Source organism: Spermophilus citellus (genome assembly GCF_964194105.1).
Source record: "Spermophilus citellus genome assembly, chromosome: 3".
NCBI classification, from domain to species: domain Eukaryota; kingdom Metazoa; phylum Chordata; class Mammalia; order Rodentia; family Sciuridae; genus Spermophilus; species Spermophilus citellus.
The window spans coordinates 51838011-51853551 of NC_138184.1; the positions used below are offsets into that span (position 1 = coordinate 51838011).

Consider the following 15541-nt stretch of genomic DNA (forward strand, 5'->3'; position numbering starts at 1 on the left):
ATGGGGCTCAGTGATTGAGTGCTCCTGAGTTCAATTCCCAGTACCAAAAAAAAAGTATTAGACCTTACTGCCAAGAAAAAAAAAAAAATGAAACCAGCATCAGGGTGACGAGACATAGTTTTTGGGAAAACATTGCTCTTCTTGGCTCTGGAGATGGGCAGGACTCTGGGAGGATCATCCTTCCTGTTTCCTTCGGTGGCTGTACAGCTAGAGTGAACTGTGGAAGGAAAAGGAAAGGAAGATGGCCGTGCTCAGCAGTGTCAAGGAAGAGCGGGAGAGAGCCTGCTGGCCTGAGCTCTGTCTCCTCTTCCCACTCCTCCCCTGAGCCCCTTTCCATCTATGTCTTAGTCCTTGGAGGCCTCTGCTCCCTGTGAGGCTACTGACCATGCTTATTCATAGTAGTCAGGTAAAACAGGCCCAAGAAAGGCTGTCCAGGTCTTGGCAAGACAGAGGGACCTCCCAGCAAAGTGAGCAGACACCTTTTGCACACCACACACTGATTCTCTGGGTCTCTGTATCCTTAGTTCCTTCCAAAGAACCTGCACTTGGTCTGCGTGGACATGCCAGGACACGAGGGCACCACTCGCTCCTCCCTGGATGACCTGTCCATAGATGGGCAAGTCAAGAGGATACATCAGGTAAGCAGGAGGCGCCCCCCAAATTTCCAAGACTGGGTATTGCACATCATCCCATGCCCGACCCTTAGGAGAAGGAAAGAGAATTTCACACTGACTCCTGACCAGTCTCCAGAACATTCTGTCTGCAAGTGATCGCAAACCAAATGGCAGGCGGATGAGGTTCGTGATCGGCTGTGGAGGTGGGCTAATTACGTGCTGTTCTCCTCTAAGTGGACTATACTCGTCTGTGAAGAAGTACATTCTGGGCATTTTCTCAGCTCTTGGAAAAGGAAGTTGAGAATTCTTCAATTCTATTTCCCTGTTTGGAGGTCTATTTTTCTGCTCACCAGCTGCATGATAACAGCAGTAGCACCTCTGCCTATCATCTGTCTCTAGCTCTCTCCCCCTGAGCTCTCAAGGTCATAGGGGCTCATGAGCCATTTCAGGATTGTGTAGCTCCTAAGTTTCAGGTTAACATTAAGTATTTTTCTCCAGATGAGGATATTGACTTAATAATGTATGCCGCCTCTATTAAACCATGCGTTGTAGTTGTTCTTATTATTATTATCTGCAGTGCTGGGGATCAAACCCAAGGCCTTATGCATGCTAGGCAAGCTGTGTGCCACTGAGCTACATCCTGAGCCCCTAAACTTTTTTTTTTTTAATAAGGTCAGGAACCTTATCTCTTTGACTCTTTGCTCTATCCCCAGCACCTGACCCTAGTTCCTTGTACAAAATATGTTTTTAGACAATAGGTGGATGGTTGGTTGGAAAGGACAGGCTTTAAGTTAGGGCTGCAATTTTTTTTTTTTTTTTTTTTTTGGGCTGGCAATTAACTCAGAGGCACTCAACCACTGCTGCATATCCTCAGCTCTGTATATATTTTATTTAGAGACAGAGTCTCACTAGGTTGCTTAGAGCCTTGCTAAGTTGCTGAGACTGAATTTGACTTGCATTCCTCCTGCCTCAAACTCCCAAGCCACTGGGATGACAGGGGTGTGCCACCACTCCTGGCCTAGGACCACAGTTTTTGTAAACAAAGTTAAACTGGAACACAGCCAAGCTCCTTTGCTTAGGGATTGTCTCTGACTGCTTTTGTGGTGTAGCTGCAGAGCTGAAGACTAGGAACAATCGACTGTATGTCCCATGACACAGAAAATATTTACTCTGTTGACCTGTATGGAAAAGCTTACTGGCTTATTAATTAGGGGTATCCTTGAAGATTTATACCTAGATGGTCACTTGCCCTGGGTAAAGAGAAGTACATCCAGGCACCAGGCTTGTCTCGATAATGGATCTAGGAGAGTGTCAGACCTTCTCTTATCAATAGCCATTCTCAGCTGTCCACAGCCATGTTCTGTTGGACAGGGGCCTCTGCACTGGAATTACCTTTGTCATCGTCTCAGCTGTGTAACCACCTCCTTTTCGTTTCCCTTCCTAGTTTGTGGAATGCCTTAAGCTGAACAAAAAACCCTTCCACCTGATAGGCACCTCCATGGGCGGCCACGTGGCTGGAGTGTACGCGGCCTACTACCCATCGGATGTCTCCAGCCTGTGTCTCGTGTGCCCTGCTGGTGAGTCATGAGGTCGAACCTCCCTGTGAGAGTTCGGACCCAGTCGGACCAGGGCGGGGTGAATCTCTGACCATCTTTTAAGATCATCTTTTTTTTTTTTTTTTGGTACAGGGATTAAATCCAGGGGCACTCGACCACTGAGCCACATCCCCAGCCCTATTTTTTATTTTATTTAGAGACAGGGTCTCACTGAGTGGCTTAGCACTCGCTTTTGCTGAGGCTGGCTTTGAACTCGTGATCGTCCTGCCTCAGCCTCCTGAGCCACTGGGATCACAGGCGTGTGCCACCATGCCCAGATTAAGTGTTGCCCTTCTGTGTAATGCCAGCCACTGTGGACTCTCTCGTGTCATGCTTCAGGATTATAGGAAAAAATGGGCAACCTCCAAGGGAATCAGTCTCAGCTGTGCCCTAATGCTTTTCTGGAGGCAGAAGGCCTATGTTCTGCCCCAACCCAGGGACAGCTCAAGAGAAGATTCATACACTCCCCATGCTCTGGGAGAGGACCAAGGAGGTCCAGGACAAGGGAAGAAGGAACAGTCCGTCACTCCGGCCCTGAGTTTTCCTTCTAACCTGTGGTGCCTCAGATAGCCTCTAAATGATACAGGTGTGCAAAGGGCACAGGCCAGGTGCTTCTAGGCTTGTTCTCATATTCTGTCATATGTGTTAAAATGAAGATTCTGCTTCAAGAGGTTGAGTCTCCTGCATTTTTTTTTTGGGGGGGGGGGGCGTCCAGGTGTTCCTGATGCATGGACTTATGTGAATAACCAGCCTTAAAATACCTTGAAGGATTTTTTTTTTCCTTTGTTGCTCAGCGCATGGTTTTGACTTTGAGCACACATGACAGTGCCAATTAAAAAGAAATCTTGGGAGGCTGAGGCAGGATAATAGCATGTTCAAAGCCAGCCTCAGCAGTTTAGTGAGGCCCTAAGCAACACAGCGAGACCCTTCTCTAGATAAAATATAAAAAGAACTGGGGATATGGCTCAGTAGTTAGGGAGCCCCTGGGTTCAATCCTTGTAGCAAAAGAAAAGAAAAGAAATCTACTGGTGAAAGAAACTGGAAATGTATTAGCTTTTGGCTGCTATTGAAAGTTGCCTACATAAAATGGGGGTTGGATGAGCTGGACGCAGTAGCACATACCTGTAATCCCAGCAACTCAGGAGGCAGAGGGAAGAGGATTGCAAGTTCAAGGCCAGCCTTAAAAAAGCAACTTAGCAAAACTTTGTCTCAAAATTAAGAAGAAAAAAAAAAGGACTGGGGCTGTTTATGTAACTCAGTAGTATTGTAGTATTGCACCCCTGGGATCAATCTCTGCTACTGAAACAAAAGAAGATAGATGTATTGTCCAGCTGTTTGGGTTTAAATCCCACAGGTTTGCAGTATTCAACTGATAATCAATTTGTACAACGACTCAAAGAACTGCAGGACTCGGCCGCCATGCAGAAGATTCCCTTGATCCCGTCTACCCCAGAAGAGATGAGTGAAATGCTCCAGCTCTGCTCCTATGTCCGCTTCAAGGTGCCCCAGCAGGTAAGGTGGTCTCAGCATGACGCTCTTGCCCTCTACGTGGGGCTGTGGTGGTGAACGTCAGCTTCCCTGCTCCATCTGTTCATCTACAAGTAAACAAAAAAAATTACAAATTGAAATGAGTTTTAGAAAGGAAATGAAGATGGGGGATTGATTAAAAACAGAGGGACAGGGATAGCTCTAATGATCCTCTGTGAGGAGACCCCTTGTGCAGTATTGGAAAAGGCATACAAATTCAGGGCTAGGGAAGGAGAGCAGATGGCTGGAGCTGAGAAAGAATGGGTTGTGATAACGTTGGAAAGGGAAATGGGGTCTAAATCAGATTCTCAATTAAAAAAAGAAATCTATTATGAGTTGTCAGGCATGGGAAAATTTTAAGACAAAATAAATGATGGCACTTCCAAAATCTTTTTTCTTTTTTTTAAAGAGAGAGTGAGAGAGGAGAGAGAGAGAGAGAGAGAGAATTTTTAATATTTATTTCTTAGTTCTCGGGGGACACAACATCTTTGTTGGTATGTGGTGCTGAGGATCGAACCCGGGCCACACGCATGCCAGGCGAGCGCTCTACCGCTTAAGCCACATCCCTAGCCCTTCCAAAATCTTTCCTTCCCAGGAGAGCAGAAATACCCAACACGGCTCACTGTGCCATCTTGTGATTGTATTCACTTGTCTGTGTCGTCTACTCTAAGCTCTTAAGATCAGGGACTTTGTCTTAATTGGTTGTTCTGTCCCTAGATCTTAGCACAGTGCTTGCATGAGGTAGGTCCTGGGTATAGAGAGGATTGACCAATGCTTCCATAGGATGCCTTGACGATGTAGGGATGGAGAACGCGTGGGTGGGAGGATATAGGAATGATGGATACATAGCTCGTGCCTGATCTCTGAAGGTGCACGCATAGATGAATTAGTGGCTGAACGGTTGGCTGGATGGGTGGCAGGATGTGCGGATACTGCAGGAATGGAAGATGGATGGATTAGTGAATCCAGGATGGGATAGACGCAGGAATATATGATTTAGGGAAGCGGGATGGATAGATTCATCCATCAAGCAAGAAGAGGTGAAGGATGGATGGATTCAGGATGGTTAGAGGCAGGAGTGCAAGATGAATAGCAGAACAAAGAAAATGTCTGATGCCAAGCACGGTATTGTGCAAAAAATTTTCATTGGTCTCACCTCGGCCTTTTTACTTCTAAAAACCATTCAGATTCTAGTCACGCTCCAAGGGGTCTGTTTAGTCAAAGCAGCCATGAGTGGGTCTTTCCAGCTTCAGTCAGTGCACAGGACTCTGGAGAGAATACATTTGAGGGACTAGCTGTGTTCCCAAATACATGATACATGAGAGGAGTAGCAGCTGCTCATGTGAACCTTGTACTCTATCTATGACTCCTGAGGCAGAGGAAGTAGAGGACTGTGTTCCTTCTGGCTATAGCTGCTAATTATTATTATTATTATTATTCCCAGGGATTGGACCCAGGGGCCCTTAACCACTGAGCCACATCCCAGTCCTTTTTTATGTTTTATTTAGAGACAGGGTCTCCCTGAGTTGCTTAGCGCCTTGCTAAGTTGCTCAGGCTGGTTTTGAACTCGCGATCCCCCTGCCTCAGCCTCCTGAGCCCCTGGGATTTCAGGCATGTGCCACTGTGCCCAACCTGGCCATGGCCACTTCTTTGGGTCAGCAGGCCAGGTACAGGTGATTTGGCCTGTCCACATTTGCTGCCACCTTTACCAGTCCTCAGCAAGGAGGGCAAAGATGATGCTAAATGATGAACAGAGCAGTATGAGACCCTCTCCAGAATTTTCTCAATAGATTATTTCTTCATTGTTAATAAGCCCTTTATCCCCAATGTTTCGATTAAAAAAACTGTTTTATATTTGGATATCACTGAATAATTCCTTGATATTATATTCATCCTCATTGCATCGTGAGCTAAGCAGAGAATTTCTCAAGATAAAGCAGCTGTCAGGCCATGTTAGCTGTCTTTTCTATCCTGCAGGAGACCTTGGGCTTCACAATATTACCCAAGTTCCTCCCTAATTTAAAAGAAAAGCCTTTTAAGATCCCACTCCCCACTGCATTGTATCATCATGAGAATCTGTAGCACCTGCCTTTGGCAATGCAGTAAATTGCTAGATTTTCTTCCCCTTTTGTAGTGAAGATTTTCTTCCCCTTTTATAGTGCTAGGGACTGAGCCCAGGGTGCGTGCTGGGCAAGCACACAACCATCGAGCTGCATCCCCAGCACTTTTAATTTAATTTGTTTATTTTTTAGTTGTAGTTGGACACAATACCTGTATTTTATTTATTTATTTTTATGTGGAGCTGAGGATTGAACCCAGGGCCTTGCCCATGCTAGGTGGGTGCACTACCACTGAGCCACAACCCCAGGCCCATTTTAATTTTATTTTGAGACACAGTCTCGCTCAGTTGCCCAGGATGGCCTTAAACTTGTGATCCTCCTGCCTCAGCCTCCCTAGTAGCTGAGATTACAGGTGTGTGCCATCACCCCTGGCTCTGAGTCTTTTCTTGCCATCTAACTTTGGGCTCTTTATCCTCAGATCCTGCAAGGCCTTGTTGATGTCCGCATCCCTCATAACAACTTCTACAGAAAGTGTAAGTAGCCCCAGCTTTCAGCTTGGAACGTATTGGAAGTCACGCTTCATGACTGGCTGCCTTTCATTTCTTAAACTTCTGCAACTTTGAACGTTTCCTGGACCCCTGAGGAGAGGAGGTGGTATCCTGGACTGGATGATCTCTTGTCTGTACTGCAGTGTCTCCAGGCACTACCTGGCACACAATTTTTTTTTAATTGTTTTTTATTTAGTCTTTTTAGTTATACACAACAGTAGAGTGTATTTTGACATATTATACTCACATAGAATATAACGTCCCATTCTTGTGGTACGTGATGTGGAGTTTCACTGGTTGTATATTCATATATGAACATAGGAAAGTCATGTCTGATTCATTCTACTGTCTTTCCCATTCCCATCCTCCCCACCCGCACTCCACCCTGTCCAATACAGTGACACCCCCCCACACACACACACAGAGCCCATCTTTTGTGAGTCAGTATCTGCGTATCAGAGAGAACATTCAGCCTTTGGTTTGTTTGTAACCAGGCTCACACTTAACTCCGTTTTCCTTTTGTTCTTGACAAGTGTTTTTGGAAATCATCAATGAAAAGTCCAGATATTCTCTTCATCAGAACATGGACAAGATCAAGGTCCCGACACAGATCATCTGGGGGAAACAGGACCAGGTATGTCATAGGGCCCCGCAGAAGACTTGCCTTGAGGAAAAGCAGTTTTCTGCTATCAGGAGAGGCGGCCGATAGCCATGCCACGTGCCAAGGGGCATAGTTCTCTGATTAACGAGTAGTGACATTTGATTTTTAAAATGAAAGGCAATTTAAAATTTCTTTTTTAATATATCATACTTATATTATTAATAACAAATCTTATTAAACCTCTACCTATTTTCTGTAAATCATTCTCTTTTTAAAAATTTTTGAAATCTGTTTTAATTAGTTATACATGACAGTAGAATGTACTTCAATACATCATATATAATGGAGTATAATTCCTCATTCTTCTGGTTGTACAAGATGTAGAATCCCACTGGTCTTATAGTTATATATGCACATAGGATAATAATGTCTGATTCTTTCTACTGTCCTTCTTACCCCCTCGCCCCCTCCCCTCCCTTCACTCTCCTTAAAATTATTTTCATCACCTCTAGTCCCAGCCAGTTGGGAGGCTGAAGCAGGGGATCCCTTGAACCTAGGAGTTGGAGCCCAGCCTGAGCAACTTAGCGAGATCCTGACTTGAAATATAAAGTGAAAAAGGGCTGGGCTGGGGGTGGAGCTCTACAGTCCCAGGAGTCCAATCCCCACTACTGCAAAAAAAAAAAAGGGTAGGGGGAGAATATGGGAATAAATTTTAGTAGGTTCTGTCGGTTTGGTAGGACAAAGTACCATAGCCTCAGCGACTTAAACAACAGAAGCTTATTGTCTCACAGTTCTAGAGGCTAGAAGTCCAAGATCAGGGTGTCAACCATGTTGGTTCTTTCTGTGGGCCCAGAGGGAGAATCTTCTGCTGCTTTCTGGCCTCTTTGGCATTCCTTGGCTTATACATACATTCTTCTCATTTCTACCTTCATCTTCACATGGGATTCTGTCTGTGTGGCTGGCTGGCTCTCTGTCCAAATTTCCCCTCTTTATAAGAACACCAGTAGCTAGGCATGCACGCCTGTAAATCCAGCAGCTTGGGAGGCTGAGACAGGAGGATCGTGAGTTCAAAGCCAGCCTCAGCAACTTAATGAGGCCCCAAGCAACTCAGTGAGACCCTGTCTCTAAATCAAATATAAAAAAGGGCTGGGGATGTGGCTCAGTGATTAAGCACCCCTGAGTTTAATCCCACCAGTCCTATTGAATTAGGGCCACCCTGTACCCATATACTTCATTTTAATTAATTACATCTGTAATGTCTCTGTTTCCAAATAAGGTCACATTCTAAGGTACTGGGAGTTAGGGCTTTAATATATAGGTTTGTGAGGGGCACAACCAGCTGATTAACAGGCTCTGCAAAGAGATTCTGATTGACACTCCCAGAAGCTCCTTTTCTAACTGCTTTTTAGAAATCATGTCTTACCGAAAGTTCTTCAAAATGTGCAAAGCAAGAGGAGGCAATGAGGAATGAAGCCTTTAGAAGGTCTACAATGCAGGCAGAGTGATGTTGTCTGCTTAACAGTGTGCTATTAAATATTTTGAGAAAGGGTATTGAAGTTATAGTTAGTTTTCTGTTGCTGTAATAAACTGCCCAAGACCAGGTAGTTTATAAAGACTGAAAGTCTATTTGGCTCAATTCTGGAGGCTGGGAAGTCCACACGCAGGGTACCAGCATCTGCTCAGTGTCTGGGGAGGGTCTTCTTGCTGCTTCATAACATGGTAGAGGGTATCACATGGTAGAACAGAGCACGCATACTAGGCATAGCTCACTTTTGTTTATTTATTATTTGATTTTTGAGACAGAGTCTCTCACTAAGTTGCCCATGCTGGCCTCAAACTTGCAATCTTCCTGCCTTAGACTCCCAAGTAGCTAGAATCTCAGATGTGTGACACCGCAAGTGGACCTAAGTCACCTATATAACAAAATTATTCACACGGCACTGAACCTACTCCCATGGCAGTGATACTAATTTGTCTACAAGGACACAGGATAAAGTTTTCAACCCATGAATTTTTGGGGACACATTCAACCCACCTTAGACTCTGACGTGAAAACCATCGTTGTGAGCCCGGTCAGAGCTATGAAAGCAAAGATAGGAATCAGGCTGCAGTCCCAGAGGCCCACGAGTCCACAGATGGCCCAGGCAGAAAACACTGGAAGGAGAAGTCAGCTGTATGCTCATGGTGCGTGCGAGGAGGCAGGGGATGGTGTCTCAGAGCAGCCTGGTGTGGCCAAGGATGCACAGCACAGGAATAGGGACAGAGAAAGGAGGAGGGTCTCCTTTCTGCCGCAGCCAAGAGACTGAAAGAAGCTTTGTGCCTCATTAGAGAAGCGGGATCCAGGCTCAGCCAGAGGGAGTCACTTGATCAGAGACCAAAACCAGAACAATGAAGGCCTTTCTTCATTGTGAGAATCTCAAAGGTGGATGGGGCTCTCAGGGGGCCAGCAGGGAGAGGCTGTGCCCCGTAGTCCTACAGAAGCCAGAGCGCTGGCCTTGGGGGTAGCAAGTCTCCATTCCAGCCCTGCCTTTGCTCTTCATTAGCCTGTGACCTTGAGCAGGTCACCCAGCCCCTCCAAATCGAGGGGGTCTCTTCCACTGCTGGGGTTTTCGTGAGGCTCTCATGAGCTAATGTGTGTTGCAGTGGTCTTTCTCCAGTTATCTAAGAACACGTGATTTATTACACATGTCCTTTGCCTCAACTCATGGTCCAGAATTTTCTCCCAGACTCTGAAATCCATTTTGCTCCAGGGAAAGAGCCCAGCATTCTATGAGTCTGCCACAAATAATATGATCAGGTCCCTTGCGTTTCATGGACCATCCCAGGACCGAGACCAAACAGCAGAGGTGACAGGGATCCTTTATTTCATGACTTTTTGCTCTCTGGCTCTTTTTCTACTCTGTCATCAATAGTTGGTGTCATAGCACACATCCCCATCAGGCTGAATTCAGCCTCTCTCTTCTTTGGACCCCTATCACCTGCAGCTCTACTGCCCAACCAGAGGGGAAGCTGGGTGCACTGCCATCTATGCGAAGGGGGACTCCTGGATTTGGGCAGTAGACAACCTGTACAAGTGAACCCGGCAGCCCTTCCTGAGATGGTTTCTATACATAAATTTAAGCACTTCTCCTCCCTATTCAGTCCACCAGAGTAGGAAGGCCTTGTGGAGAGAGACAAGGGAATTACTCTTTACGTCTCTTTTCCCTGCTGGCACGTGCCTGGTAGGCAGGAGACCTAGAGTACACAGTGAGTGAGCAAGCAAGAAAGTGAGTGAATGAACTAGCAGAGGGACAAACCCATCAGCTAACTGCCAACACGTCTCAAGTCAATTAACAGGTATTTATTAAGCACCTACTATGTATCTGATTCTATATAGGCCCTGGAGATACAGGAAAGACCAAGATAGGATCCTGCCCTCTGGCAGCTTATGATCTACCGGCCACTGTAATGCATGACAGGGTTAGAACATGGGTGAGATGACGGAGATGTATCATGCAAGTTCCAGGGTTGGATCTTATCTATAATTAAAATTTTATTGGGGGAGGGGTTTACCAGAAATTGAACCCAGTGGTGCTTAACCACTGAGCCACATCCTTCGCCCTTTTTTATATTTTATTTGGAGACAGGGTCTTGTTGAGTTATTCAGGGCCTTGCTAAGTTGCTGAGGCTCACTTTGAACTCAGAATTCTCCTGCCTTAGTCTCCTGAGCCACTGGGATTACAGGTATGTGCCACCACCCCCAGCTCATATTTATAATTTTGATACTTTGTTCATCATGCATTTTTTTGCATTTGTGTTTATTTTATAAACTACTGCATTAAAAATATTTTTCATCTTGATTGCTGAGTATTCTGATGCCCATTTAAATTTTGTGCCCCTGGTGAATACCTCATTTGGCTCACCTCGTTCTGTCCCTGGCCTTGGATAGAATGGAGGCAAGATTTTTTTTTTTCTTTGTCATTTATATGAATAATCTGTTCGAGAAATTGCTGCTCTGATTCCGCAATTGTGCATATTTATTTCATCAGGGCCCATTGAGCAATTTCACATGGGTGGCAGTGGAGAATGCTGGTTTTGTAATGCCAACCAGCGTAACAGTGCCCAAACCAGAACTCACGTGGGGATTTTGCCCTTGAGTTGTGGTTTCTGGTTTCTCTGCAGGATGCAAGTTCCTGTCTTCTCACCAGTTGACTCCATCTTCATTCCCTCTCAGTATTTTTCCATATCACTGAGCTTCACTCCTGCCCAAATAGTGACCACAGCAGAAATGTCCGAGCTCTGCTGGCTGCTCCCCTCTCCCTGGGCTCTGTATTCCCTCATCCTTTCCCTGGGTGCTCTGAAGTGCTCCCTTCCCTGGCTGAGGCATTCTGTCCACCTTGCTTCTGCGTGGGTAGAAAACCTTCATTTCCAGACACGGTGGTGGCTCATGCCTGTAATCCTGACAACTCAGGAGGCTGAGGCAGGAGGATCATGAGTTCAAAGCCAGCCTTGGCAACTTAGTGAGGCCTTCAGCAACTCAGTGAGACCCTGCCTCTAAATAAAACATTAAAAGGAGTGAGGATGTGGATCAGTGGTCGAGTGCCCCTGAGTTCAGTCCCTGATACAAAAAACCAAAAAACTTCATTTAATAATCTGGGTGGATGAGACTAAAGCTCGAAAACAAAAATATGCTAGAGTAGCCGGGCATAGTGGAGCACACCTCTAATCCCAGTGGCTCAGGAGGCTGAGGCAGGAGGATCGCAAGTTCAAAGCCAGTCTTGGCAACTTAGTGAGGCCCTCCGCAAATTCAGTGAGACCCTGTCTCTAAATAAAATTTTAAAAAGGGCTGGGGATGTGGCTCAGTGGTTAAGAGTGCCCCTGAGTTCAATCCCCAGTAACAGAGAAAGAAAAGAGTGCTCAAATTGGGTGGCCTCTTTCCTTTTGCCATTAAGGTTGGAGAGGAGGGGCCCTCTTGTCTGGGATGAGTTGCAGGTGAAGGCCATTAAGAGAGGGGCAGTGAACGCAGATCCTCCAAGTAAGGACGCTGGGAGGGAGATCACCAGATTGGCATAAAGGTAACGGAGAGGAAAATGAGAGCCCTGGGAAAGTGCTGGCTTTCATGCTGGAAAAGCACTCCCTCTTATTCATCAACCTCAGGGTCTGGGTCACACAGCCCTGGGGATCCCTGAAGCTTCTTCCAAAGAGGGACCCCCTGCTCGTGGGAATAAGCACTCACCTCTTCCTACAGTTGGGGCTGCCCTACTCCAGCTGAAAGGCTGGCTGCTCAAGTCACTCCCCTTTACCCAGCCCCTGGCTCCCAACCAGCGTAACAGTGCCCAAACCAGAACTCACGTGGGGATTTTGCCCTGCTTCCCCACGTGCCTCGAGTGGTGCCCTTCCTTCTGCCCCTCCCTACTTTCTGCATGCTCTATCTTGCCACCTTGCTCCTGGCTGCCCCTGTGCTTTCCATGACTTCTCGCCCTCCTCCTCATTCCATGAAGAACCCGCGCCCCCACCCCCGGCTCTCCCAGGATTCAGGAAGAATAAGGTCTTCTTCTCAGCTCCTCCCCAGGGCTGCCAGCCTCCGGGATCCTCCCCTAGCAGAGCTCCTGTCACATCATTCAGCATTTGTCTCTTGACCTGTCTGCCTCCCCACCAGACCATAACCTCCTCCCAGAAGGGACTGTGTCCCTTCCACCAAAGTATCACTGGCCGTGAGCTAATTCTTGATACCAGATTGCAGAATCAAACAGGAGACAGGCTGGTCACTTCCACCAGGGCTCCATCAATGGCATCCTGAAGTGACTTGGTCCTCCCTTTCGCTCCAACAACCTGACCCCTGCCAGGTCTCAGTGGGAATGGTCTTCACAGAGTGTCCTGTCTCTCTCTCTCCCTCTCCTGCAGGTCCTCGATGTGTCTGGGGCAGACATGTTGGCCAAGTCGATCGCCAACTGCCAGGTGGAGCTTCTAGAAAACTGCGGGCACTCGGTGGTGATGGAGAGACCCAGGAAGACGGCCAAGCTCATCATCGACTTTTTCACTTCTGTGCATAACGCAGACAACAACAAGAAGCTGGACTGAAGCCCTGGCCTGCAGCCTGCATCCGGCACTCGGCATCCACCCCAGTCCCCAGAACCTGACGCGGCCACCACTCTCAGGGATCCTGCCCCAAATGCGGTCGGAGCGCCAGTGTCCCTGAGGAATCCAGTCCCCTTTCCCCAGTATCCTTGGTTCCACAGAGCTTCAGGGGCCACAAGGAAACCCTCCAAGATCTTTTTCCCAAAATGGAAACTAACATGGAACAAAATCAGAACACCCAGCCATGAAGTCTCCTGAGAAGTCTTCAGGTTCAAAGAGGCCATCTGGGACCATGGTCATCCAGGACGTTTTCTTTAGGAGGTTCCTCACACTGGGAGATTTGTTGCTTCAGATATATTTCCCTGCATGGTCAGTGGCTTCTTTAGGAGAATTAGTCCTCATTCACCGAACCCTCTTATTTAGGTCTAAGATAAGGTGTTGCACGGAGGCCCATCTGTGACTCTGCCCATGAGCCACAAGATCAGGGAGGAAAATGGCACGTGCAGAGAGCCACAGCTCCAGCTTGGCCGGCCCTCAGAACTGCCTGAGCAGCAGAAAAACACGTGGGTGGTTTGTTGGGCACCCATGAGTCAGGTATGCAGGGAGTGAACCCAGAAGAGTCGCAGAAGGAAGAAGAGCACCTGGTAGGGTGGGTTTCCTAGATATAATTTTATTATTTCCAAAAATAGGACTAATAAAGCAATAATGTTCTAAACATCTATCTAAATAATCAGACCCGAGTTCCACCCACAAGCGACTTGTGAGCCTCTTTTCTATTTTGCTGTGCTACTGAAAACCCTTGGATGTAAAATACTAGTTTGTTAATGAATTCTGTGAATTCTGTGAACAGTAACGTGATTGAAAATTGAGTCTAAACAGCTGTAAAAGTGACCACAATCATGTGAAATAAATAAGTCTAGATCAGCTGCTTGCAGGTGGTTTCTATTTCTGAGCTCCTAAGTAAGTGCAATGTTGGTGGATTTTCTGTTCAGTTTAGAATATGTTTTTAAAATAAGGTGTTAGGGCTAGGGATATAGCTCCGTGGTGGAGTGCTTGCCTAGGGTATATGAGGCCCTGGGTTTGCTCTCCAACACTGGGGAAAAATGATAACAATAAGATAAGGCTTGTTCTACGGGCATTGGAAGCCTTTGCTCGGATGATTGATTAGTTTCATTTTAAGAAATCATATTTGCAGTCAGCTATGGTGACACATTCCTGTAATCCCAGCTACTTGGGCTGCTGAGGCAGGAGGATTGCAAGTTCAAGACCAGCCTGGGCAACCTGTCTTAAAAGATAAAAAGGGCTGGGAATGTAGGCTCAGTGGTAGAGCACCTCTGGGTTCAATCCCCAGTCCCTCAAAAGAAAAGGAAGAAATGATGATTGCAGTTTTTATTCAAGTAAAATTCTACATCAAAAACAGAAATCATCAAACTATTCCTTTTGACTCGCTTCTGTTGCATTTAGAAACCCTAAACTCAGGAGCTTTAGTCTTTCAAACCTTTTTTTATAGAGAGTCTACAACCAAATAGTTCTGGAAATAAAGCAAGATGAACTTTAGAGTTTAAATGAGCATTCAGGAAGTGGTCTGAATATTTTAATTTTTTTTAGAGAAGAGTAGAATATGGATCTTAAGAAGACACAAAAATGTAACATCAAACTTGTGGGATGCAGCTAAAGCAGTATTCAGAGGAAAGTTCTTAGGCCTAAGTACATATATTTAAAAAGAAGAAAGGCAGAAAGTTAATAATTTGAACTTTAATCTGAAGAAGGGAGGAAAGAAATACTAAGTCAAAACCAGAAGAAAAAGGAAATAATAGAGATGAAAACAAAAATCAACAGACTAGAAAAGAAAGTAGATCATAGATATTTTACTTGTTCTAATCTCCTGTTGTCACCAAGAATTTCATGGGAGAGGGGGTCCATCTAGGCAGGTCTGAGTGGGTGAGAGATGGCTTCCTCGGGATCACTGAAGAAGCCCCGGACTTGGGATCAGTATCAGATCAGCAGCCTTCCTGAGTGAAAGAATTCTTGTCCTCCGGGTGAAATACCACTGAGGATCACATCCAAAGGAATTTCTAAGCTGGATGTGGTAGCACATACCTGTAATACTAGTGGCTCAGGAGGACCGCAAGTTTGAGGCCAGCTTCAGCAGCAACTTATTGAGGCCCTAAGGACTTCCTTAGTCTCGAGATTTAAAAAAAAAAAAAAAAAAGGTTGGGTATGTGGCTCAGTGGTTAAGCATCCCGGGGTTCAATCCCCTGTACCAAAAAAAAAAAAAAAAAAAGGTACAGATTTGGGTGAGGGGGAGTCATAGCTGAGGCAAGGGGTATTGTCCTCAAATCACCTGCCAAGGTCAGGATCGGAAAGCAATGGTGCAGGGGCTGCTGTTCTGGTATTCCCAGCTGCCCCAGGGCTCTGTGGCCCAGTTTTGCTGCCCTGTAGGCTGGTAACAACCAGGGTGTGGGCCTGGGGTTTCCTGAGCCCTTGGTGGACGCAAGGGTCTTTTTTTTTTTCTTACTGGAGTGAGATGGTATCTTAG

General features: G+C 46.2%; 1 protein-coding gene across 3 annotated transcripts in view; it reads left to right on the forward strand.

The window, feature by feature from the left end:
• The window catches only part of ABHD6 (abhydrolase domain containing 6, acylglycerol lipase), a 46855-nt gene extending 32929 nt beyond the window's left edge, over window positions 1-13926 (forward strand). For all 3 annotated transcript variants that reach the window (XM_081284065.1, XM_081284067.1, XM_081284066.1), the window contains 6 exons: window positions 525-638; window positions 2059-2191; window positions 3564-3721; window positions 6275-6329; window positions 6878-6978; window positions 12829-13926. In XM_081284065.1, coding sequence (XP_081140191.1) covers window positions 525-638; window positions 2059-2191; window positions 3564-3721; window positions 6275-6329; window positions 6878-6978; window positions 12829-13005 — 738 coding nt within the window. In that variant the 3' untranslated portion in view covers window positions 13006-13926. The remainder of the gene's footprint in view (window positions 1-524; window positions 639-2058; window positions 2192-3563; window positions 3722-6274; window positions 6330-6877; window positions 6979-12828) is intronic.
• Window positions 13927-15541: the final 1615 nt, after the last annotated feature.